Raw genomic sequence first — 23,768 nt, 5'->3', positions numbered from 1 at the left:
CAAGGAGGAACGAGTTAAGGATTACATAGGCAAAAGACAAAGCAAAGCAAGTGTAATGTTTTCTCTTTGTCGTATTTGACCTTGTCGTTTTGGTCACTTGTCTTTAGACTATAAGATATTGGACCACAAGTTGAGATAAAAGCTAATCAGAGGAAAAGCTGCTACCTACATCCAGCGCCATATCTAACTCCTCTTCTTTTCATGGTACTGTACCATTTTATAGAGTAATGATCACATAATAACACACAAAAAGTAACATGAAATGATACTTTTATATTTTTGTTTATTATAAAATCACATTTTTGCTAATGAAAACATGAGTAAAAACAACTATTTGCCTCTCTATGCCGAGACGATCTTATTCCATTTTACAATACTCATCAACAAGAGAAGCCACGTTTTAAATTAATCTAATGTTTATGTGTTGGACTTCAGACCTTAGGTGTAGCTGAAATTTATGACCCAAACTATAGGTGTTATTAATTTGCATTATTATTATGCAGAGTGAAATTGCAATATGGCATTATTCAAACTGCATATACTTATGTATGTTGCCATTTCATTTCATTGTCCAACTAATTGTCGCGTGTACTTTTTTCTTTAGCCAAAAGGTACTAAGGATACCAAAAAAAGAAGTTAGACAATGATAATATGAACTGACAGTACATTATATCAGTAATAGAAAGCTCTATATAGAAGTGATGCCGACAATTGAAACATGAAAAGCCAAACAAAAAATAATTGCAATGCCATAATCCAAGAACTAATGAAGAACAGAACAGCTTACTTCAAAATGATAATGCTTAGTAAGGTAATTTCATGTTGTCATAGTGTTTTTGTTGTATGTTTAAGATTTTTGGTTTTGTCTATATGAACTTGCTTTATTTTTCCTTATAGTTACATTAGATTACATGTTGAAAAGGGATACCTTGAGAGATGAAGCATTCCTTTATGCATCAAAGTATGAGCACCATTGCATTGAAGGAAAGAGTTTTTAAGATTAAAATATATGGGGTAAAGGAGAAAGGCAAAATTATTTCTCATCACCCAAGGAGAAAGATTCTGAATTGAAAAATGAAACATGATATTGACTGCATGCTTATAATAACAGCACTAATCATTTTAGAATTATAATCTCCATCATCACACTCCAGAGCCCCAAATTCTCCTTGTTATTGTGTCCCTGTATATTATTTCAACTTCTCTTTTAATTTTGAGTACTACTATGGTCTTTGGATACCATTTTGTAAGAGGAATAACCATATAAAAATATGGTGTGGACAAAAATAAGTTCTTTTGCTGTGTAAAAATATAAGTACACTATCCCAACAACTAGTGGTTAGATTATTTTTAATTAGAACTCAGCTCTAGATCTTAAGATTTGTTGGGTATTCCAGTATGAATGAATAAGTTTCATATTGAGCAAAAACGAACGAATTAAAAAACATATAAATAGATAAATCTATAGACTTAATGCTTAAAGTTGTAAATTTTGGGTCAAGAGGTGATATCTAACATTTAAACTCGAACTTATATTTAATTAAATAGACCATGTCTGGTCCCACACAATAGAACTCTTCTTGATGAAAAGACAAACACTTCTGACAATTTAACAGTCTCCTTCCCCACTCTCTCTCTCTCTCCCTTCCCCCACACAAACACAGTTTTCAAAACCCTTTTTCTTTTGTTATTCCATAATTACCCCCAGATAGAGAGAGATGGGGGCAGGGATAAAAACAACTTCAAAGCTACAAAGCCTCTTCTAATTAAGCACTCTCCTCTAAAAAAACAAAAGCAGTTTCATCACAATGTCCTTGTTTTCCTTCTTCTTCTTTTTTCTACCTTTGCTACTGTTCAAACCTTCCCATTCCACCACACTTATAGTAGATGGATCTTCTGAGTGGAAGAACCCCACTGTCTCCATTGGTGATTCCATCAGTAAGTAGTTCTAATTCTCACCAACAAACTAAGCAAAGTTTTACAATACCAGCAACTAACATTACTTTCTGCTTTTTCTCATGTTTCAGTTTTCAAGCATAAGCAGCACTACAATCTCTACATTTTCAAGAACCAGAAAGCCTTCAATCTCTGCAATTTCAATCAGGCCACTATTCTCACCAACCCCATTACTACCTCCTACACGGTAAGGCCCATATAAATTTCATCTGGGTACTCTAAAATGGCTTCAAAATCCAAACTTTATGTGAAAAGAATTAAACTTTCAATTTTTATTAACCATTCTGCATTAAAATTTTTGTTCTGGTCAGTGGCACCCATCTCGCCTTGGTTACTTCTTCTTTACCTTCAACAATGGCTCCTTCAAAGCATGCCAAGGTTCACAAAAGCTAGCCATAAAGGTAAGAACTTCTTCTTCTTCTTCATCATCAGAAGAAGCATCTCCACCAGCACCACAGCCACAAGGTTCAGCAAATGCTCCAATGGAAAGTGCACTAGGACCTTCTTCTGGAGGAGAAGTGTCATCTTCACCTACATTTCCATGGCCATTTCGTCCTGGTCAAGCACCAGCACAATCACCAAGTGGAACAGTTCCATTAGTACCTGAGAAAAGTGGTGGTAGCAATGGCATGCCATTCATTAATAGTAACCCTGCAGTTCCTCTTCCAACTGGTGAAGTTGACTCTGCTACCATACGCCCCTTACCTACTTCTTCTGCCCTTCAAGGACAGGTACCCCATACCCCCCCCCCCCCTCTCTCTCTCTCCACAAAAACATGCACTAATTAATGGAATATCTTGTCACACAATATAAGCCATATTGTCATAAAAATGGTAGGTCAATTAGTAGTAGGTGAATGAATACTCTTATCTCATAACTCATATGATTTAATATGTATATACCGATAGTGTAAATGTTTTTACACTATCAACAAATCATTCATCATTCATGCGTTACTCTCAAACAAAATAATGCAAATCTATGATTAAAAAATAATGCAAAATTGAATTATGTGTGCCTAGATTTTAAAATCTAACTCATGTCATGTCTTATAAGTTGTCACAACAGGTAGATTAAATTTTTTAAGGTTTAGCTATTACTGTTTTTTTGTTTCACTACTGTTGGACAAGATCTTGGACAACAAAATCTTGATTTTTTTTTGTTTCAGTTCACTAATTAGTAAAGGGGGCATAGATTCGGCTCAATCCATAGAGTTATGATACATAAATGCAGGCTTGTGCTTATAAAAAGATTTGTTGGTTCACTAAAATCTCACATGATTGAGTCCTAATATTGACCTTAGTACCTCATATATTAAGTGACTGTCACAAAGTTTAGAAGAGTAACTTTGCATTGAGAAATGTCTGATTTTATTAATTTAAAAACTAGTGAACTTAGTTTTTCAATATAAATTTGATTTAAGTCCTAATCCTTGACCCTCAAGTTCGAGGTTAACATAACCCAACTAAAATAAAAGAAATTGCAGAGTTTATATTATCTCTTTAGTTAGATGTTCTTATGTTAATGCACCTTAATATGGAAGTGTGTGTTTAGGCAAATAGCAACTTAATGTGCTATACTTTTATGAGCAATAGCACATGAATGTGTAGTAAGATTGATGGATAATTGAATGGGATTTTGAATTGTATTATGAGTGAATGCAGATTGTGATGAATGGGCCATTTGGATTTCACATTGTTGTGCACTCAATTGTTACATTATTGCTGCTGCTGCTGCTGTAAGGAGTAAGGACTAGAAAGGAAGAATTGATGAAGGGGTAACTTATGTAAAAAAGAAAAGAAAGAGAGAGAGAAATTATCCAAAGTAGCTTTAAGAGTGATGATTATACCATGTACTAAGATGCTCTTACATTCTACTTTAGAATCCTTAGCACAACCTTTTGTTCTTTGGATTTGGAAAGCAATTTATTGCTGCTTTTGTTTTTCTTTCTTTCTTAGGCTCTCTAATTTCTCCATCTTTACCACTTTTCATATTTAATATTAGAATGGCACCACTTTTTTTTATGGAATATTTATTTTGGAAACCAATAGATGATTAGAGAGTTTGAATAAAATATAAAAGGAATCTTATGAAAGTAAATGGTGAAATGAACATTTTGAATTGATCAATTATGAGGTCCCAAGGTGCATGATGTGGTGACCAATGCATGTTACAAAAAGGGCTTATGGTGGGGGATCTCTGAACTCACCATTGTTTCTAAAACCCCACTAACAAACTCACATGTATAAAAAATTGTTGGTCTAAAGTATAATTTAAAGCCACTTTTATTTTTTTAGGACACCTTGCTTGGTCCCTTTGCTTTGTGCTAGTAGCCTCTTCACCATAGCTTTAAAAATAAAAAGTACCCAAAAAAATGGTGAATGAAATGACTAGGATGGATAATGTGAAAGGGAAAAGATACGCTGTCTATGTCTGACATCTATGAAAATATGTCATACTAGTTAAAAAAATCATTTTTTTAATATGTTTACTTCATTGTCATTGGTTCATGATAAAGTTTGATGTATGATTTTCATTTGAATTTGAGGAACAATCATCTATTGTTCCAAAACATATCTTGCATAAATGAAAATATATTATATCAATTAAAAGAATTAAAATTTTATTATTTTCTATTTTTACTTTATTGTCGGGGATAGAGCTGGAGATAAGATTTGGGACATGTTATCTTCATTAAACTTAAGTGGTCACAATTCTGAGTTGAATCAGTAGGCCTAACTGAGTAGGAGTGAACATTGGGTTAATTGGGCCTTTATAAGACATGTGAATTGCGGGCTAAGTTTTGGTCAACACTTACAATTGGTTGTTACTTTATCATCCTTGTATATTTGACAACCCAATTATCAAACTTTACACACAAAAATTTCATTTTCCCTCACCAAACAACTAATGGGCTCGGAAATGAAAATAATACAGTTTCATCGTCAATTGCATGATCTATACCCGGTTTCATTTATCACAAGAAAAAGTACAAATTCATTGTTGTTCAGTGGATAGGAAAAAGACCAAGACTTTTGGGAAACAAATTGGAAAATAGTTTCATGGGTGAGTATGGAAGATATATTAGTGGAAGAGTGGAGAATATTATCATCTTTCTCCGTTGATATTACTTACACAACCATTTATATACTGGACTTCCCTCAGTACATTATATACAAAGATCACTAGTCATTACAATATGGTATGTTTAATCTTGCACCATGTAAATATTTCAGTATGATCTTATATGCAAAGAAAATGTCTTCAAACATTTGAAATATACTTTCTTTTTTGGTTGTGCATTAGAAAAGTACTTAACACTAATAATTGTAATATTTGATGGGCCACATTGGTTTAGTAAATTGAGAGAAGGCCCATGATAAAAGGAAAAACCACGGGCCCATGATAAAAGGAAAAACATGGGCCCATAAAAGAAAGAGATAAAGTTGATAGGGTTGTAGAGTGAGTAGCCGCAGGAGCAAGTTGAGAATGTCTCACAGGAAGTTCGAACACCCAAGACATGGTTCACTTGGATTTCTCCCTAGAAAGCGTGCTGCTCGTCACAGAGGAAAAGTCAAAGCATTCCCAAAAGATGACCCAACCCAATCACCAAAACTCACTGCTTTCTTGGGTTACAAGGCTGGTATGACCCACATTGTCAGAGAGGTTGACAAACCTGGATCAAGTGAGTCTCATTTTTATGCCGAGGATGAGGAGTAAGTTTAAAAAACTGTTGTCTAATTTTATGATTGTTTATTTTTTATTAGAGCTTCACAAGAAGGAAACATGTGAGCCTGTGACCATAATTGAAACTCCTCCAATGGTTGTTGTTGGAGTTGTGGGTTATGTGAAAACTCCACGTGGTCTTCGAACATTGAATACTGTTTGGGCTCAGCATTTGAGTGAGGAGATTAAGCGTAGATTCTATAAGAACTGGTCCAAGTCTAAGAAGAAGGCTTTCACTAAATACTCAAAGCAGTATGAATCTGAAGATGGGAAGAAAAACATTGAGTCACAGCTTCAGAAAATCAAGAAGTATGCTACTGTTGTCCGTGTTCTGGCTCACACTCAGGTATTTACACCATAACAATGTCATTGCATAGTTTCATGTTAGAAAGTTCCTGTTTTTCATGAGAATGATGAAATTACTGTGCCAATGCAGTACCATGGAATTTGGTGCAATGAGCAGCACTTCCCACACGAGATTTCTGACTCCCACTTGTTCTAATTTTAGTACTTTCATTTATTTGCCCTTGACCCGAAGGTAACTCGACCCATGAATATCGACCGGTTCATCCTTTACACCTGACGCTAGACCCGACTAAATTTCATACATATTCATAAAAACTTAGAGAATCAATAATATTTTCGACTAAAAATGTGTTAGTAACAGAGGCACACACAAATATGATGAGTGTGTGACCCTGGGATGAGTGAGGTCAGGTCACGCTTGGTCCCTAGCCGTTCTAGATATTTACCCGATGAGACCCGACCCTACCTGCACCTGCTCACCCCTAGTTTTTGGAGTTATATTTAACATTATATACCAAATTTCTCTTATTTTTATTTTGCAATTGTTGTGTAGTATAATATGCTATAACCATGCATTCATTTAAATCCTAAATTAAAGGCCACCGGATATTATCACAGATCAGGAAATTGAAGGGGCTGAAGCAGAAGAAAGCCCATATCATGGAGATTCAGGTAAACGGTGGGACTATTCCACAGAAGGTGGACTTTGCATACAGTTTCTTTGAGAAACAGGTTCCTATTGATGCTGTGTTCCAGAAGGATGAGATGATCGACCTCATAGGTGTGACCAAAGGTAAGGGTTATGAAGGTGTGGTCACCCGTTGGGGCGTTACCCGTCTCCCACGTAAGACTCACAGGGGTTTGAGGAAGGTTGCATGTATTGGTGCCTGGCATCCTGCTAGAGTTTCTTTCACTGTTGCTAGAGCTGGTCAGAATGGATACCATCACAGAACCGAGCTGAACAAGAAGATTTACAGGCTTGGCAAAGCTGGACAAGAGTCTCACGAAGCTGTTACCGATTTTGATAGGTGAGTAACTCGCCGATATTTTGGTTCTTTTATATCTAACATAAGTTGATAATGGAATTGATTTATAACTCTGTTGTTTGATCCAGGACTGAGAAAGACATAACTCCAATGGGTGGGTTCCCACACTATGGTATAGTGAAAGATGATTATCTGATGATTAAGGGAGGGTGTGTTGGTCCTAAGAAAAGGGTTATAACATTGCGCCAATCCTTGCTTAAACAAACTTCTCGTCTTGCACTTGAGGATATCAAGCTCAAGTTTATTGATACATCTTCAAAGTTTGGGCATGGTCGTTTTCAGACAACAGAAGAGAAGCAAAAGTTCTTTGGTCGCCTCAAAGCATAATTATGCTAATTGGCTTCAAATTCTTGGACTATTATTAATATCATCTTTTAAAGCTTTCTATGTTTTCATTTCAAGTTTGTAATTCATGGATATTTATGTTACTTGAGTTTTATTACAAATTTTGTTTATTTATATGGTTTGCACCTTTTTCATGTTTTTAGTGGTTGTTTTGATGGGCTTTCTTCTAGTTTTTGATTTTATACTAATTGCGTGTGTGCTAGGTTTTTGCATTGTCCTAATCTTTGGTTTAATGTAATGATTGATTTAGGTAACAAATATTATCACGTTGACATTAATTTTATATTTGTAATATGCCTTCGTTATCCTTAAAATAATATTAGTTTTATATATAATTAGCACTGATGATATAATGAAAAATATTTATGACATGTTTTCCCCTTTTTTATTGATTTGATGTGGGGAGCACATCTTTTGATCCACTCTATTAAGCATTGCTATATCCTCCTACTAATCCTCTTACTCACAAAAAAATGACACATGTCACTTGTAATCCAATCATTAATAATTAAACTATCTTATTATGACACGTATCATCTTTTTGTGGGGAGGACATATCATCTTTTTGTGGGGAGGAGGATTTGTAGGAGAATATAATAGGATATATATTTTTGTAACAGAAATGCAAAGTCTAGTGAACAGTAGCAGCTCAAACCATTTATGGACAAGTTGTTATAAGAGTGTTGGGACCATTTTATTAATAAAGCTATATTATTTTCTTTTGACTACATACTCTTCAGCAAAAACTAAGAATTTTGTGCTTTTAGAGAGCTTACAATTTTTAAAGGCAAAATTTTGAAAAAGCTTAAGAGCAGCTTTTATTAATCCATATTCCAATTTTACCGGTTAATTTTTTTCATCCAACAATATACACTTAAGTGATTAATTAATTAAATGAGAAAATAATCAACTGAAAAAAACAGATTTAGTAAAAGCCATAAAGTAAACAAAATCTTCATTCTCGATTTTTTTATTAATTAATTTTTATGTTACATTAACACATACAATTTATGATAGATAGGGCATCAAAATCAAATTCACCACATTTTTCACTCTTCTCTCTCTCTCTCTCAGGCATGTTTTATCTCTTTCTCATTTTCCACTTTTCCTGACATGGAATTTGAGAAATACCCTTTTCCTCGCTTGCGATTTTGTTCATTTCTTTAGTCCCTAGATTCAGTTTCTCCATTTGGGTATGCAAGTTTCATTCCGGTATCAAATCAAAATTTGATTTTTTTTCTTCTTCTTCTTTCACTATTTGCACATAAAAGGGTATTGCACTGTGATTTAAGCATTTGGGTTTTGTAAAAAATAATTGAATATGATTTTTTTTGTACTTTTTAGCTTGTTATTCAGTTTCAGTAAGCATTTTAAAGCATGAGTGATGTGAATTTCAACTTCTATTGCTTGTTTTTAGTTGGATTCAAAGTAGAGAGTTAATGTAGTTTGATGCTATAAATTGGACTAGAAAAAAGAACTTGAAGTGATTGAGTTTGTTTTTTTCTCCCTACTTTTTACAGGTTAATTAATTCACAATGGCTGAACCTTCCAAGGTCATTCATGTTCGAAATGTGGGGCAGGAGATAACTGAAGTACCCTCTCTCTCCCTTGTTGGATGTTTGTGTCTGCCATTTGTTTTGATAATAGGATCATGTCATGGCTATACTATGACTCAATTGCTTAATTACCTTAACTTTGTTTTGAAGTAACCAGAACTAGGCATTGGCCAAAACAGTGAATGAAAGAGGCGGTAACGGAGGTGTTAGGTTCAGAATATTTTTTGAGAAAAAAGAAATACTTATTGCCGCTCCAAAATGATAATCTCTAAAGGAAGTTGTTTGACAATAACATAACATAAGCTATTTTCTACAACTGTTTTGGGTGAGGAGAGATTGTATTTTTTGCGATTACTGTTATCTGATGATCAAATTATTTTCGAATCTGAACCAAATAAACCCTAAATAATGTAAAGGAATAACTTGATTTTAAACATCTTGTACATTGTTCTCTTTTTTTTCATCAATTGACTCCAGCCATCTTTTGTTTGCTCTAATGTGTGTCCCCAAACTAGATTCACAATGTTTATATTTGTATACGGGTGGCTTCACTAGTATAGGTTATTTTCTCATCAAAATGTTGTTCGAAGTCTTAGTTTCAGAAAAATCTTGAAAGATTTATAACTTTTGCCTCCTTTGATTGCAGAATGATTTACTTCAGCTGTTTCAGTCTTTTGGAGTCATAACAAAGCTAGTGATGCTGCGAGCAAAGAATCAGGTTTTGTTTTTCATGCCTTTGAATGAGACTTTCTGTTCTCCCTTGAATTTTAAGGGTGCTTCATTTTGTAATTTTTTATTTGTACAATGTGCAATGTTTTTAGGCTCTTATCCAAATGCAAGATGTTGCTACAGCAGTTAGTGCTTTACAATTTTATGAAAATGTTCAGCCAAACATAAGGTATCATTAGCTTCTTTAGTTTTGTCTTTCAAAACTGTGCATTGTTGGCTTGACAATTGTTTTGATAACTTGATCATAGATGTCATTCAGAGATTTATAATGCTTTATTTCTTCACTACTAAGAATCTCAGATACTTAGTACAACAGAAGGATTTTTTGAATTCAAGATATGATGTGTTAACAGAAATGTATGAAAAACATATCTTTTGTATAGATGCAGAATATTTGTAAAGAGGCGTTAATCATTTCCTGTTAATACATAACCATGATGATTACAATTTACCAAAAAATGATATTTGTGATCATAAGAAAATAACAGTTTCTACCCATATCATAATATATCCCCCCCCCCCTTATGTTTGAATATCAACAAAAACATCTTTAGTACAATTCAGAAGAAGTTTCAGCTCTATACAGTAGTCTACAATTTAAAAGCATCTTTACTAAATTAATTTCTAATGCCATGATTAGTTCAATTAAAAAAGGGTATTGTATATAAGGGAGAGAAGCACATTTAGAAAACATCAAATGTATCTTGGCTTCATAGATTCTCATTGAGTCATAGATTTGAAACGTATCTATATTTTGTCACCGAGTCATAGATTTGCATCCCTTTTTTGAAGTATCTTGGCTTCATAGATTCACATTGATGTTGAGATTTATTTGACAATCTAATTCTCTTATTATTTTATTCTAGGGGAAGGAATGTTTATGTCCAGTTTTCCTCACATCAGGAACTGGCACCAATGGATCAAAATCAAGGACGAGGAGATGAGGTTGGTATTTTTTGTGTCTATGTTTTTTAGTTGAATAATGTAAGCTTCATCTTGTGTATTGCTCAATAAAGCAGAAAGAAATTACCAACCCCGTTTTTGGCACTGTACCTTTATTTTGTGATATTTTCACCATGCACATTTTTATTATTTTATTAGGCTCTTCCTATTCAGTGGGTTTTAAGTTGTTACCTTCTATAGTTTTTTTACTCTTTATCATTTACTTCTCTATTCATTCTCCTTTCTCTCTGTCTCTTCTCTTTCTCTATGCTGTTCTGCGGTCGGGAATCTCTGGATGTGCAGCCAAACCGAATTCTCTTAGTTACAATTCATCACGTGCTTTATCCTATGACAGTGGATGTGCTCCATCGAGTATTTTCTCCCCATGGATCTGTGGAAAAGATTGTAACATTTCAGAAGTCAGCTGGTCAGCTCTCTGAGATTTCTCCCTTTCTCTTCTTTCATTCCTGATTGTTTTTTTATCTTTTTGGATCGAGTATATAGTTTTGTCATGCAATAATTTATTTAGTAATATACATTTTGCTTCCTTTTGTATTTAATTAACAAAACCTTTTACTAAAAGTTTTGCTTTTGAAAGAACCTAATCATGCTGATTCATCCATGTAGCCAACTCACATAGTAGGACAAGACTTGCTTCTTGTTCTATGTGCCTTTTCCTTATTATTAGAGTTAAGGACTATGATTGCATTTTTTATGAACGGAAAATTATCATTATATTGGACTTATGCATGTATAATTTGTGTGCTTTCTACTAATCATTTTATCATGTATTTGCAAACTATGTAGGCTGTCAGGCTCTCATTCAGTATCAATCACGTCAGAGTGCTGTTACAGCGAAAAATGCACTTCAGGTTGTTTAATATCTCCTTTAAACCTGGGGCTTTAATTTGCATGGCTTTTTAATTCGGATATAGTTTTTGAATGGTGATTGGAATTTTGGAAATTTCTAGGGACGCAATGTTTATGATGGTTGCTGTCAGCTGGACATTCAGTTCTCAAAGTAGGTTAAATTTATATCAATTTCTTTGTATATTTTGTCACCTTCAGGTTTAAATTTCTGTTATGCTTGTGTTTGTCTATTTTGACCCCAAACCTTATACCTTTTCCTTTTCTTTCTCTTCGTTTATTTATTTATTTTATTTTCTTATATGGATGCCTGATTCATCTAATTACAGCCTTGATGAATTACAAGTGAACTACAATAATGACCGTTCAAGGTAATTCATTCCGTTATTGTCTTTCTATTTTTGTTCAGTTTCTTACCCTCCTTTTTAACTCTTATGACATTGTTGCTGACTTTATTCATACTTGTCTTTCACAGGGACTTCACAAACCCGAATCTCCCTACTGAGCAGAAAGGCAGACCTTCACAAGTATGTTCTGTTCGATTCTTATTTATCTACTTATTAATCAAATATTACTGCTGATCTTTGTTAAATCCATTCTAATATTCTTTTATCCTTAATCTCCGGTCAAGCAGCCTGATGCAGGAAATATGTATGGGTCAGGCGCAAGGGGAGGTGCTTAAATTTATTTTATACTGCTTTGGCTGGTTTGGTTTATTTGTCCTATTGCATTTTTAGTGCCCTAATGTTTGTCCCTTTCCCTTTTCAGGTGGACTTTCGCATGTGAGTATTTTTTGCATCAAGTTGAAGTCCCATCTGAGCTTATTCTTGAACTGTTGAATACACGAGGAAGTTACTTTTATTATTATATCTTACTAAAAGTAGCATTAGAGATGTATGATGGTTGATCTCTTCCTTTACTAGTCCTTCTAAAATATGAATGTACAGAATATCAGATTTGTATGATTATAACCTATTAAGTTGTCGGAATTTTCGTTGATCTCCTGCAAAATAACTCAATGATAAGGCTTTATTTTTTTAAATTGATTTTTCTTAAATTGGGGTGTGATTGAGAGAGGCAGGAGTGAGTTTGTTGATTTTTACTTCTTGAACTGTGGGAGTTACTTCCATTTTGAGATGAATGACATGATAATATTAATATGAACATATTACTACGATGTTTTCAATAAGCCGATTGCAGACACACATGCAAATGCGCTGCTTTTTTTCTTTTGCTGTTTATATATTTATGTTATTTATTTATTGAAATGTAGATGGCGAATGCTGATGCCATTGCAGCTGCCTTTGGGGGAAATTTGCCTCCTGGAATAACGGGGGGAAATGACAGGTGTACTATTCTTGTCTCAAATCTGAATCCCGATGTAAGCACTTTGTCTGGCTTTATCTAGAAGTTCATCTCTCTCTCTCTCTCCGTGTCCTTATTTAGCTTGAAATTTGTTTGTTTCAGAGAATAGATGAGGATAAACTGTTCAACTTGTTCTCCATTTATGGGAACATTGTGAGAATTAAACTTCTCCGGAACAAACCAGATCATGCACTTGTCCAGATGGGAGATGGTTTCCAATCTGAATTAGCAGTACACTTTCTGAAGGTTTGTTTCATGTATACTTTGCTGATCATACATTGTTGCTATACTAGATCTTTTTTATATCTTTTAATAAAGAGAGAAGTTATCGTTGTTTGTTATATTTTTTATAGTTGTTCCTTGCTATATATCATTATGTATATTGTTTCAATACTTTTCATGGACAATATCCATGTTACATTCGACAATCCATCACAAGTTTGCTCAGTTATTCTGAACATTTTAAAAACAAATTGAAGTTTGGTAAGAGCAGAATAGCATTTAGTTTTCACACGTTTGGTTCTAGTTTTCCACATGCCTGTTTTTAATTCATTCTTGAATCTTTCGGTTTCCCGTGAAAATTTATGGTAAATTGGTAAGTATTCTGTTCATAACAAAATTTACTTCAACTTGTATGCTCTTTAGCAAACCCTCACAATTATGCATTCACACTAGAAGAAAAAAGAAGTTTCTACGATATCTTCTGTCATTGTCTACTAGGGTCCATGAAAATCTTTTACCCAGTTTTAAAATTAACTTCACTTATTGCTGATTTTATTTTATTGAGGCCTTTATATATGGAACAAGACTGAACTTGAATGATATATTTTATAAGGAGAGGAAACTTATTTAATGTATGTTATGTTTATTCTAAAGATTTTTTTACTATAAAAAGCATTGTGTGGCATTTTTATTGTTCCTCTGATTTTATTTGTTTGGTTTCTGCATGCATGACCAGTATTGGTCAATGCCATGAGATGCTGACATCAAACATGTTTGATAAAAAATCAATAGTTGTAATGTCCTGAAAGGCTGAGAACGTTTATTGTCATTAAATTTGAATAAACAAAGCGATGCATAGATAAGTTCATAGTTTCTGTTGGTTCAGTGTGAAAATAAATGATCGTGAACTGCATTTTTTTTCATTTTCTATACTGGCTTGGTAGCAAATTTGCATTATGATGATGGATAGTGCACATCACAAGGATTTTTTTGCTGGATCCTCCCACTCTAGTTTTAAAGATTATCACTGAAACATTTTTACTTTGAGATACAGGGAGCATTGCTGTTTGGGAAGCCGATAGAGTTGAACTTCTCAAAACATGCAACGATACTCCAAGGTGCTGACACACGCGAGTATGGCAATTCGAACCTGAATCGATTCAATCGTAATGCTGCAAAGAATTATCGATACTGCTGCTCTCCGACGTGGATGATCCATTTGTCCACTCTCCCGCAAGACATCACTGAAGAAGATATTGTGAGCCTGGTAGAGGACCACGGAGTCATTCTGAATTGCAAGGTCTTCGAAATGAATGGGAAAAAGCAAGCTCTTGTTCAGTTCGAGAACGAGGAGCAAGCTACTGAAGCTCTTGTGTGCAAGCACGCAACATCACTTTCGGGCTCAGTAGTCCGTATCTCCTTCTCTCAACTGCAGAACATATGAGATTTTTGTTAAGTACTTGAGGACAACCTTAATGGTTGATTAAAACACAGTAGTGAGAATGGTTCTGGATATAGGAGTGGATATTTTTTATGCAGATGATGAACTTGTTTATTATCTTTTACTCATAACTATGATATGTTCTCTGACTTTTTCTTTCAATCATTTATCTTCTCATATCCATCACTAATTCTTCAGGTTAGTGGAGCTAGATTAGTGTTGAAGAATAGAGGGTAAGCAAATGAGAGATTATATTTTCAACTTGTTTGTATAGTTTCTTGTCCAATTGAGCAAAAGGGGCTACATATTTGTTTTTAAAGTAAAGTATATGTTGGTCTATTCTCTCCTTTGGCAGCTACATATTTACCTCAATGCTGCATATAACTATTAAATATCTTCAAAATGAATCATGATTCTGAATGCTATTTAATTTTAAAATATTGAATTCTTAACTAAAGTCTTTAACATGAAACTATTTCTAAACAATTTAGTATGCATAACTATATTTTTTTTACTTCAGACCAAGATTTGTATACTCATAAGAGGACTAAGAACATTGTCACTAGCTTTGCTGTGAACCAGAGTTTGTTCTTTCAGAAATTTGTGAATGCTATGCTTAAAATGGCTCACCTTAATGTTTTCACTGGAACTCAAGGACAAATTCGTGCTAACTGTTCTCTCAGGAATAAGCAAAACAAATCATCATTGTTCACTCATGTTATGGAAGAATTCATACAAACAATGTAACTGGGTCCATAATCAATATGACATATTTTATGCTATGGGGATCAATAAATATTCCATGTCTCTTTGTGTTAAGTGATTCATTAGATATAGAAAGAGTGATGGAAAATCTAAGTAGAGTGAGTTTTTATCATTTCGTATTATTCATGTTAGTAAGTTTGAAAAAATAAAGGCTTGTACTGTATCTAAATGTTTGTTAAACATATGAATAAAAGTTTAGAGCATATGGAGAAAAGTTATGCATTCTTATGTCTTAATACATTATTACTATTTTTTTTTTTTTTGTAATACCTAGCATATCATCTCACTTTTGTTAGATAAAAAACTAATTTCTTTTATGATATATGATTGTCTCTTTCAATAAGTGTCATTCGTAATAATTCTTTGACTTTTTGGTCATCCTAAGATGCAGTGAAGTCTTACATTACTAGACCAACACCTTATTGGTAAATGGTTTACTTTTTGATCCATCAAAAAATGATATTTTTTAATCCATAATAATTGGGGAGAATTAAAATGAATTAGTTATGAGAACAAATCCAAAACATAAGGTGGGTAATAAAGAACATATTTCCAACTATTTCCGTTTTCTTTATGTTGTTTTCACAAATAGTAGAAGGGATGGGACCAAACAATATAAGTGTATATTTATTATAGCGTGCAAATGGCGATTTGGCATTTGTTCAAAGCAAAACCTTAGTGCCTTATCTCATTATCAAGAAATAAACAATGAACCAATTTGGTCCCCTCCTTCCACTTGAATAATTCATATTCAGTGATCTCCATTAATTTAATATATCTAACTCATGTTTACAGAAATACAATCATATTAAATAGTTAATAGGAATAGTTAATAAAATAATTCATAGTATGATATTTGTATCATAAATTCATAGTATGTGGTGGTTAGATGTGTTTGATTACCTTTTTTATTATTATTACAAAATTTTCTTTATGCAATACATATTAAATTTATTTGTTATTACCAATTTTCTTATCCTTTTATATACGGAACTAATCTATTTCGGAGTGTGTATATCTCTCCCAACAAATATCACTTTCAGGAATCGAATCATTGATATTTTGGTCATACTGGGGATCTAACGAGATCTTACGACCCAACATCTTGTTGATAATACACATTAAATTTGATATATAGAATGTACAATCTGAGTGAATCATATGACTATAATTGTGATATTAGATATACATAAACTTATGTATGATAGAATTGTTCATGAAAATCACAAGATGGTGGTGATATTGCTAAAGATATGTCCCACTTCCCACACTAGCAATGACCATCATGATTCACAAAACACAAAAAGACAACATGATTATGATGTAGCACTCCACTTTATAACCACATAACCACCTTGTTCCAACTTTTCTAATGTAATATACAAACATTTCATGCTTCATTTCATGCTTTGGAAACCAAAGAAAAAGTGGAAAAGAGGATTAGGACATGGAGAAAAATAAGTCCTTTCCCAACTACTCTTGTTCTTACTCAGAATTTGAGTTCAGAGAAGGATCCAACTCATATAACTTTAATGGTCCAAGTGAGAAGGGAAGTGGGTTTTGTGCAGAAAATGATCCTGAGATTAAGAGAAAGAAGAGAATCAAGGCCTATAATGTGTTCACAGTGGAGGGGAAGCTTAAAACAAGTGTAAGAAACAGCTTCAAGTGGATCAAGAACAAGTTCGTTCACTATGGTGTGTGAACTATGGTCATCCATTATATTTTGCTTCAAGTGGAATAGCATGTGTTTAGTAATCTCAAGTTTGAAGGTAAGAGAGTATAAAAAACCAAAGAGCTTTCATTTATATAGGAAAAGATTGCAGATGTAAGATATTTTACATTAAAAAATGAATGTATTGGAATCTATATTCTACAATCAGAATGTCACAACAGTTTCTTGGATGATCTAAGAGGAATAGGAAATAGCATGCTTTGTATCAAACAAGCAAAGAGTTCAACATTTATTCAAGAACTGAGATTAGTAATAAAGTTGCATTCTTATACTTGCTTTTTCTTTTCTTTCTTTTGGATGTATGCTCTATGTTCTTAACTTGTTATACAAAATCTATATGAACAGAGTAGAATCCTAATAATATGCCTATCTTCTTTATAATTTGTGAGCGGTGAATCTTTCCTTTATGACTTATTCTAGATATTTGAGGCCTGGTAGTACTACCTTGTATTAATAAATTTTGTATTTTTTGGCCCATAACAACCGGAAAGAAGTTGGGCTCTGGCGTTATGTTCAGGTTTTATCTCAAAACCAATTGACAATGAGAAGAGTAGTTCAACGTGTATTTAAATCATTCCCAAGATAATGAGGTAGGCGATGTGAGACTTACTTTCCAACACAACTAGCCATCTGGGCCACCCACCCACCTACCAATCATCTCACCCTCGCTACAACCCTTCATTCATAAACTCATCATCATGTACATTAACATCAGCATCTCTCTTCTTTTCAGCAGCCTTTCAGCATTTGCAACACTACACTCAACTTTATTATGCTGTTTTGGATCCTATGTGATGCTGTTTAACATGGTTGTCTCTAGGTTGATGAGTTTGAGTAGTGGATCTTCTATGATGAACAAACTCGATTATTATATGAAACATACCCATTTTCCAATTTCAAACACACACCACTTCTTGGTAGAGAAAATAGAACTTCATCAAACGTAGAATGTATGAAATATTTCATAGAGAAAATTGTGTCACCAATAATAACTCTACTCGGTTGAGTAAGATCTGCGACACAGTCTCATGGAAATACCATGATTCATAAAATTTTGTAACGATATAAAAAGCTTTTTTATAGGCAATTATTTTGTATTATGTATTTTCAGTTTAATAATAAGATACTACATATAGTATGTATTTTTAGTTTACCAATTATGTATTTTGACTGTTCTATATAATACTGTGAGTCTGTGACAGCATAGCTGCCATAGCATAAAATGCCATTCGTTTCATCAAATATTATCATACTCGAGTAAAGATCGTTAGGTATCATAGCTAACTCAGTATGATACTTAATTATGAGGCTCTCTTACCTAATAAACTAGTTTTTTGGGTATAATGTACTAAAATGCTTACCATATCTACAACAAGAGATGAGCTTATAGTGTAAAAGGAAAATATCATTCTTGTTCTTTCATGTATGTGTATAGAAAGCAAACTTGCTTGCTATAAATCAAGACGAAACAAATCAATCAAGGATGTTTACACTAAGGAAGGTAGCAAGAAAAGATTGACTAAATATGATATTAAAGGCATGTTCATTCCAAATCTAGTATCCCAAAATTCGAAAGAAGGATCTTTACTTGATCAACAAAGTCAGAGCCTGTTGCATACTCTGTTAGCAACCCAACAGCAAAACCAAACATTGCCCATCTACAGAAACATAATTCAAGATTAAACAGTCAAATAAATAGGCAGAAGTTGAAGAAATAAGCCCATGTTTCATAACCATAGGACTAAAGGTATAATATCAAAAAGAATATAAATTATTTAACACATGTAGATAGTTAGGCAAGTAGCTGAAAAATGCTTCTCTCAGATGAGTTAAGAATACTGCACTACCACTGAAGGATTAAAGAATACTGCATAATCTATATCTGCTATCATATTCATATATGTAAAAGCACACTACAGACTTTATTTTAATCTGAACTTCATAGATTTCAACTAAAGGACAAGGAAACATATAACAAGTCTTATATTCCTGCCACTTTTTCTCTTACATAACTTATTAAACCTTTTTTCTATCACATCAAATTATTAAAATTCTCTCTTCCCTTTAAACCTCTCTCTTCTCTACACCTCCCTATACTCATTATGAATTCAGTACAGTATTAGGACTTATCCTGAAGCTTCTTTCTTCATTATAATGATATGATTAAGCACATATATGTAAATAAAGTTTCTTTCAAAGGAGCTTAAAAAGGCTCAAGACATGAAATTGAATTCCCTCTCAGCACTAGTGCATCCTAGACATTTCAAATGGAGTTTGTTTACCTTAATTTCTCCTCACTTGGGAAAAGACAATGTAACATTTTAGTCTTTGGTGCTGAAACTTGACTTCTACTGCTAGCAATGAACCAACTCAACTCATTAACAACTCGATGAGTTAAAAATCATGGCTTGTTAAATAAGTCATGATTGGAGTATTGAACCTACATAAAGCTTCAATTTTTAATGGGTCCCAGTAAAAAAATGGTTTACCTTCCATTGCTAGTCTCATTTTTAGCAATGAAGCCAAAGAAAGGAGCTTGATCTGCTTCTTCAAGCTTCTTCTGTTTGAAGTATTCCTGAAGCTCCTTTGCCTTTTGCCTCTGAAACTCTAATGTAACAATACCATTCTTCTTATCATCACCAACAACAGTAGTAGTTGCTTTCTATGGAGATTGAGAAGGAGGTAATAAGATTTTGAAGAAGAAGAGAATCTAAAAGAATATGATGCTGATGAGGAAGAACATGATGGGATTTTCAGGCATGGCAATGAAGATGTCACAGACATTTTCTTTACCTGATTTTATTGTTTTCTTTTTTCTTTTATTTTTATGGTGGACCTTACCTTAGAATCTTAGATGTGAGTAAGGATCAATGGAGAAGGAAATGCTACAAAATAACACAGAAAACACAACATGAAATCACACTTTTATTTTTTTATTTATCATAAAATTACAACTTTGTTATTGAAAATATGAGGAAAAACAATCATATATCTCTCAATTAATGGAAAAGATCCTTGTTCGGAGTAGGTATAGCCAAGTTTCAAATGAAAGATGGCTACAGTGTAGTGGTGAGTGGAGATATAATAAGTGCCTCAACATGCATCATAAATGTTGTATAGGATACATATTGCCAATTCAATTTTGGCTAGTCTTTCACATTAGGAGAATGGGTGATACTGATGATAGTAGTTGCATTTTTGTAAGGAAATTTGATCCTTTTATTTTTTCCCTTTATTTTTTTATCTCTCATTTACAAAATCATATTTCAATACTGCAAAACCTATGTGACAACCATACTTTAAAAAGTTGACATGTCGATATTGGTTAAATTGATTCAACTATGTCATTTTAAACTGGAAATTTGCAATGGTTCCTTTATTTGTTGTGAGCCTCATTGTAATATTGAATGACAGTCATATAATTAATATCTTATACTCATATCTCTCGTTCAGTGGTTTCATCTTACAGCTGGGTAGGTGAAGCTTAATATCGATAGCAGTTGTTCTATGCATTCCAATATCATGGGTGGCGGTGGTGCTATCTGGAATCATGAAGGAAAATGACTTCTCAGTTTTTCCTCTGATTTTGGAGTTGGTTCTGCTGTTAAAGTTGAGTTTTTTGTGATAGAACAACGACTGTTTTTGGCTTGGGATGCAGGATTTGGTCTATTGTGCTTGAATGTGATTGCTTGGAGGCTGTACAATTATTACGGAGAGTCTTGTAGTTAGATACTAGAAAATTTCCGAAGTAGTGAGTCGAATAAATAAGCTGTTTGCTCATTGCTGGGTGGTACAGAATAGTTTTATTCATAGAGAGGCTAACTCCTTGGTAGACATTATGGCAAGGAAGGATACTCTTTCAGGCTCCAGTCTCAAGATTTGAATAATTGTTCCTGCATGGGCATCTAATTTCTTAGTTTTGGATGTTTTGGCTTAGTTTTTGTTTTTTGTTTTTTATTTATGATGTAGCAAAAAAAACATTCATCATTTAATTTAACAATATGTGCACACTCGTACCTTTTGTTTTTCAAAAATACCATAATATTCACCCAACATAGCACAAAACTGCAAAACACACACAAGTAAATTTAGTTGTTAACCCATATAAAAACAAGAACAGTAGCATAAAAATGAAGAATCAAAGGGAAAGAATTCACACATGACAAGAATTATACAACAGATTCATGAGGGCAGAAGAGCAAAATTTAAAGCCACTACAACAACAATCAAGTCTTAATCCCATTAGGTGAGACCGACTACATGGATCGAACAACATCATAATATTTTATCATAAATCATGAAGCTCACTCAAGATGATGGTGTACAAATCTTTGCTCCTTTTACTTCGCGCTGAATGATGGAATGTGTTAGCAGTGAAAAACGTGTTGAAAGACCCTATCATCTTGATGAAGCTCGAATTTACATGATTGCACAGGAACAAGTTTTGTCATTTCCATTATCAAATTCATAATCTGATCCATCCACTTCACTGCAGGAATGCACATTTCATCTTATAAAATCAATTACAAGTAGCTAATAAAAAATGAAAATTAAAAAAAATAAAGGAATATATATATGACTAGGAAAGCTGGCCATTTGACCCACCTAGTGGAATTAAGGAAAAAGATTATAGTAAACTTTCATTACAACAAGCTCATTAGATGTAAAAGGTTTAACATGATACAACAAAATGAGAGTTGGGAACCTAGTAGTAGGGTACAGGATAGGATCAAAAATAGCATACACAGGCAAATAACAGATGAGCATACTCCATGCCTTCATTACCAAACAATAAATACTAACTAGCAAACATGTCAATATACTAACTTAAGTATGTCTTCATTTATGATATACTTGTTTAATAAGACTATAAATGCATAAAAATGATAAAATAGAAATATAATCTCAAGATTTACAGAATTATAGTCAATACAATATTACATAATGGCAGCATTTGGAGAGAAAAAGAAGACGCAATTATTCTTTTATTTCCTACCGTTGCATTCAAATTTAATCAAGTTTTAGTCCTTTCACTTCATGTTTTTCGTAATTGAGTTCCTATAAAAGAAATTAATTTGATCTTTGGTGTAGTGTAGGGGCAATAGAACAAGTCAGCCAAGGTAACAACAACTAACAACCATGGCTGAGTCCTTTGCCATATCCAGTATAGTAATCTCCACAGAGACCACAAGGGCCAGAACAGATGCATTAGACTGGGCCGTTTGTCACTTTAGAGGGATAGACTTCCAAAGTCTACTCCCTCTCCAGATTGCTGAACCAGAATCAATGAGCCAAAAGGTGACAAGAACAAAAAACCAGACCTTTTTTACCTTCTGAAGAACGAGAGCAATTGCAACCTACTAGGTCCAGGATGGTAATAAAGGCAACTAGAAGATGGGTGTACCACAGGCAATAGCAATATAGCATTACAAACCTAGACATGACTAGTTTCTGGGTTGTGGACAGACTCCAACAGATCATCAATGACAATGGTTTTCAAGGCAGCAAGTTAGCATAGAGGGAATCAATTTTACCTAAATGGCTGAATAGAGCCCCACACACACTATAAGAATGTTCCAAAACTTGTTTAACAAAATGTGCTAAAAGCCTAAAAGTGATTGTATATTGTCCCTAAACTAAAAATTATTATAAAACTGCTATGGTTATCTAAAATATCGAAGACATTAAAACAGACATTAGAAGAACATCTCCAGTGTGCTAAACTGCTCATCTAAAATGTTAAAAGACCTATCCGAAATCAGATTATATTCTCTGCTAGCACTAGCAATGCAAATAATACATGAATTAATCAACTCCTATTTTGAGTAGAAGTTTTGCAACAGGTAAATGGCTAGCATGACTTATTCAAACTATTTTCAAATGTCATACAAGAAGAAAAAAAATTGAAAATGTCTGTAGTTGAAAGTTGCTTTGTGGATTGGATAAAATCAAATTTGATTCTGTTAATGTGCACCAAACTGCTCCCCTTTTGAAAGAAATGGTTAAAAGCACATTACAGCATCTAAACTGTACACACTATCTAATACAACACTTCTCTTCTTCTCTTTTATTCATTTAGCAGCATATATATTGTTGAAATATTTCGGGGGTTGCATGTTGCTTTAGTTTTGCTGGTCCAAAGAGTTTATAGCAAAGGACAATCTCATGTGGATACACGGCAATCTCCGCACAATCGAGGAATCATTTTTTTTTTTAAATTAAGAACTTCAACCGGGTATTGTATGAGCGAACAATTAATGGAATAAGAATACAACAATGAAGAGCTTCACCCCAAAAGCAAGCTCGCACGGGAGACTTCCAAAATGGTTTGTTTCTCATGTAATCAACTGATGTGGGACTTTACAAGACTTATAACACACCCCTCACATCACAACTGGACATTTATAGGTGGCCAAACATCGTGAAAGGCTCCGATACCATGTCAGAATATCTAAGCCTAACTCCACCCCAAAAGTTAGATGCTTAGGACATGCTTGGCAACGTGAAAACTAGAGGCAACAAAATCTGTCTTAAAGCATCCCACATTTTGCACCTTATCATGCGCAATACCAGTTTAACTGAATTGGTTGGACATAAAATTCCTTAGGGCTAGGAGAAGCAATGTAAGCACCTTCTCCAACCAGAATTCACTTCACCTCACAAAAAATTGAAAACCCATTTCACTCAACTCAGCCTCGAGCGAAACTACTAGAAGTTACATCATTTATCACAATAAACATCAGATATAAATAATAGATAATTAACAATAA

At 33.6% G+C, this 23,768-nt stretch overlaps 5 protein-coding genes across 12 annotated transcripts in view; 3 read left to right on the top strand and 2 right to left on the bottom strand.

Annotated features, from left to right (window-relative positions):
* Positions 1,698-3,911, top strand: LOC109346755 (leucine-rich repeat extensin-like protein 5). 4 transcript variants are annotated; one of them, XM_019586515.1, is made up of 5 exons: positions 1,698-1,938; positions 2,028-2,143; positions 2,268-2,411; positions 2,460-2,687; positions 3,621-3,911. In XM_019586515.1, the coding sequence occupies exons 1-5, from the start codon at positions 1,809-1,811 to the stop codon at positions 3,696-3,698; spliced, it is 696 nt and encodes a 231-aa protein (XP_019442060.1). In that variant the 5' UTR covers positions 1,698-1,808; the 3' UTR covers positions 3,699-3,911. The 4 variants fall into 4 exon arrangements, with proteins under 4 accessions (XP_019442060.1, XP_019442058.1, XP_019442057.1 ...); XM_019586513.1 differs by having other exon boundaries at positions 1,701-1,938; positions 2,268-2,439; positions 2,476-2,687; XM_019586512.1 differs by having other exon boundaries at positions 1,703-1,938; positions 2,268-2,687.
* LOC109346754 (60S ribosomal protein L3-1-like) lies at positions 5,418-13,452 on the top strand. Of its 2 annotated transcripts, XM_019586510.1 has the most exons (6): positions 5,418-5,641; positions 5,724-6,028; positions 6,607-7,016; positions 7,103-7,383; positions 9,789-9,793; positions 13,439-13,452. In XM_019586510.1, exons 1-4 carry the CDS (start codon positions 5,446-5,448, stop codon positions 7,359-7,361), a joined length of 1,170 nt encoding a protein of 389 aa, XP_019442055.1. In that variant the 5' UTR covers positions 5,418-5,445; the 3' UTR covers positions 7,362-7,383; positions 9,789-9,793; positions 13,439-13,452. The 2 variants fall into 2 exon arrangements, with proteins under 2 accessions (XP_019442055.1, XP_019442056.1); XM_019586511.1 differs by lacking the exons at positions 9,789-9,793; positions 13,439-13,452 and having other exon boundaries at positions 7,103-7,500.
* Positions 8,384-14,680, top strand: LOC109346752 (polypyrimidine tract-binding protein homolog 3-like). 4 transcript variants are annotated; one of them, XM_019586506.1, is made up of 15 exons: positions 8,384-8,453; positions 8,900-8,971; positions 9,582-9,653; positions 9,757-9,833; positions 10,531-10,609; positions 10,910-11,033; positions 11,414-11,478; positions 11,578-11,627; positions 11,803-11,844; positions 11,949-12,000; positions 12,108-12,147; positions 12,242-12,255; positions 12,747-12,854; positions 12,941-13,084; positions 14,115-14,680. In XM_019586506.1, exons 2-15 carry the CDS (start codon positions 8,915-8,917, stop codon positions 14,502-14,504), a joined length of 1,314 nt encoding a protein of 437 aa, XP_019442051.1. In that variant the 5' UTR covers positions 8,384-8,453; positions 8,900-8,914; the 3' UTR covers positions 14,505-14,680. The 4 variants fall into 4 exon arrangements, with proteins under 4 accessions (XP_019442051.1, XP_019442053.1, XP_019442052.1 ...); XM_019586508.1 differs by having other exon boundaries at positions 8,433-8,448; positions 8,897-8,971; XM_019586507.1 differs by lacking the exon at positions 8,384-8,453 and adding an exon at positions 8,476-8,572.
* Positions 18,366-19,813, bottom strand: LOC109344911 (light-harvesting complex-like protein OHP2, chloroplastic). The gene is given in 3 exon segments (XM_019583634.1): positions 18,366-18,656; positions 19,488-19,686; positions 19,689-19,813. Coding segments are annotated over 3 exon segments (408 nt in total). The 5' UTR covers positions 19,783-19,813; the 3' UTR covers positions 18,366-18,541.
* The window catches only part of LOC109346751, a 4,549-nt gene continuing 1,856 nt past the window's right edge, over positions 21,076-23,768 (bottom strand). The window contains exon 3 of the mRNA XM_019586505.1: positions 21,076-21,487. Coding sequence (XP_019442050.1) covers positions 21,418-21,487 — 70 coding nt within the window. The 3' untranslated portion in view covers positions 21,076-21,417. The remainder of the gene's footprint in view (positions 21,488-23,768) is intronic.

This window comes from Lupinus angustifolius, chromosome LG04 (assembly GCF_001865875.1).
Source record: "Lupinus angustifolius cultivar Tanjil chromosome LG04, LupAngTanjil_v1.0, whole genome shotgun sequence".
NCBI classification, from domain to species: Eukaryota; Viridiplantae; Streptophyta; class Magnoliopsida; order Fabales; family Fabaceae; genus Lupinus; species Lupinus angustifolius.
The sequence above is the reverse complement of the archived record's forward strand: the minus strand, read 5'-3'. Positions and strand labels throughout refer to the sequence as shown.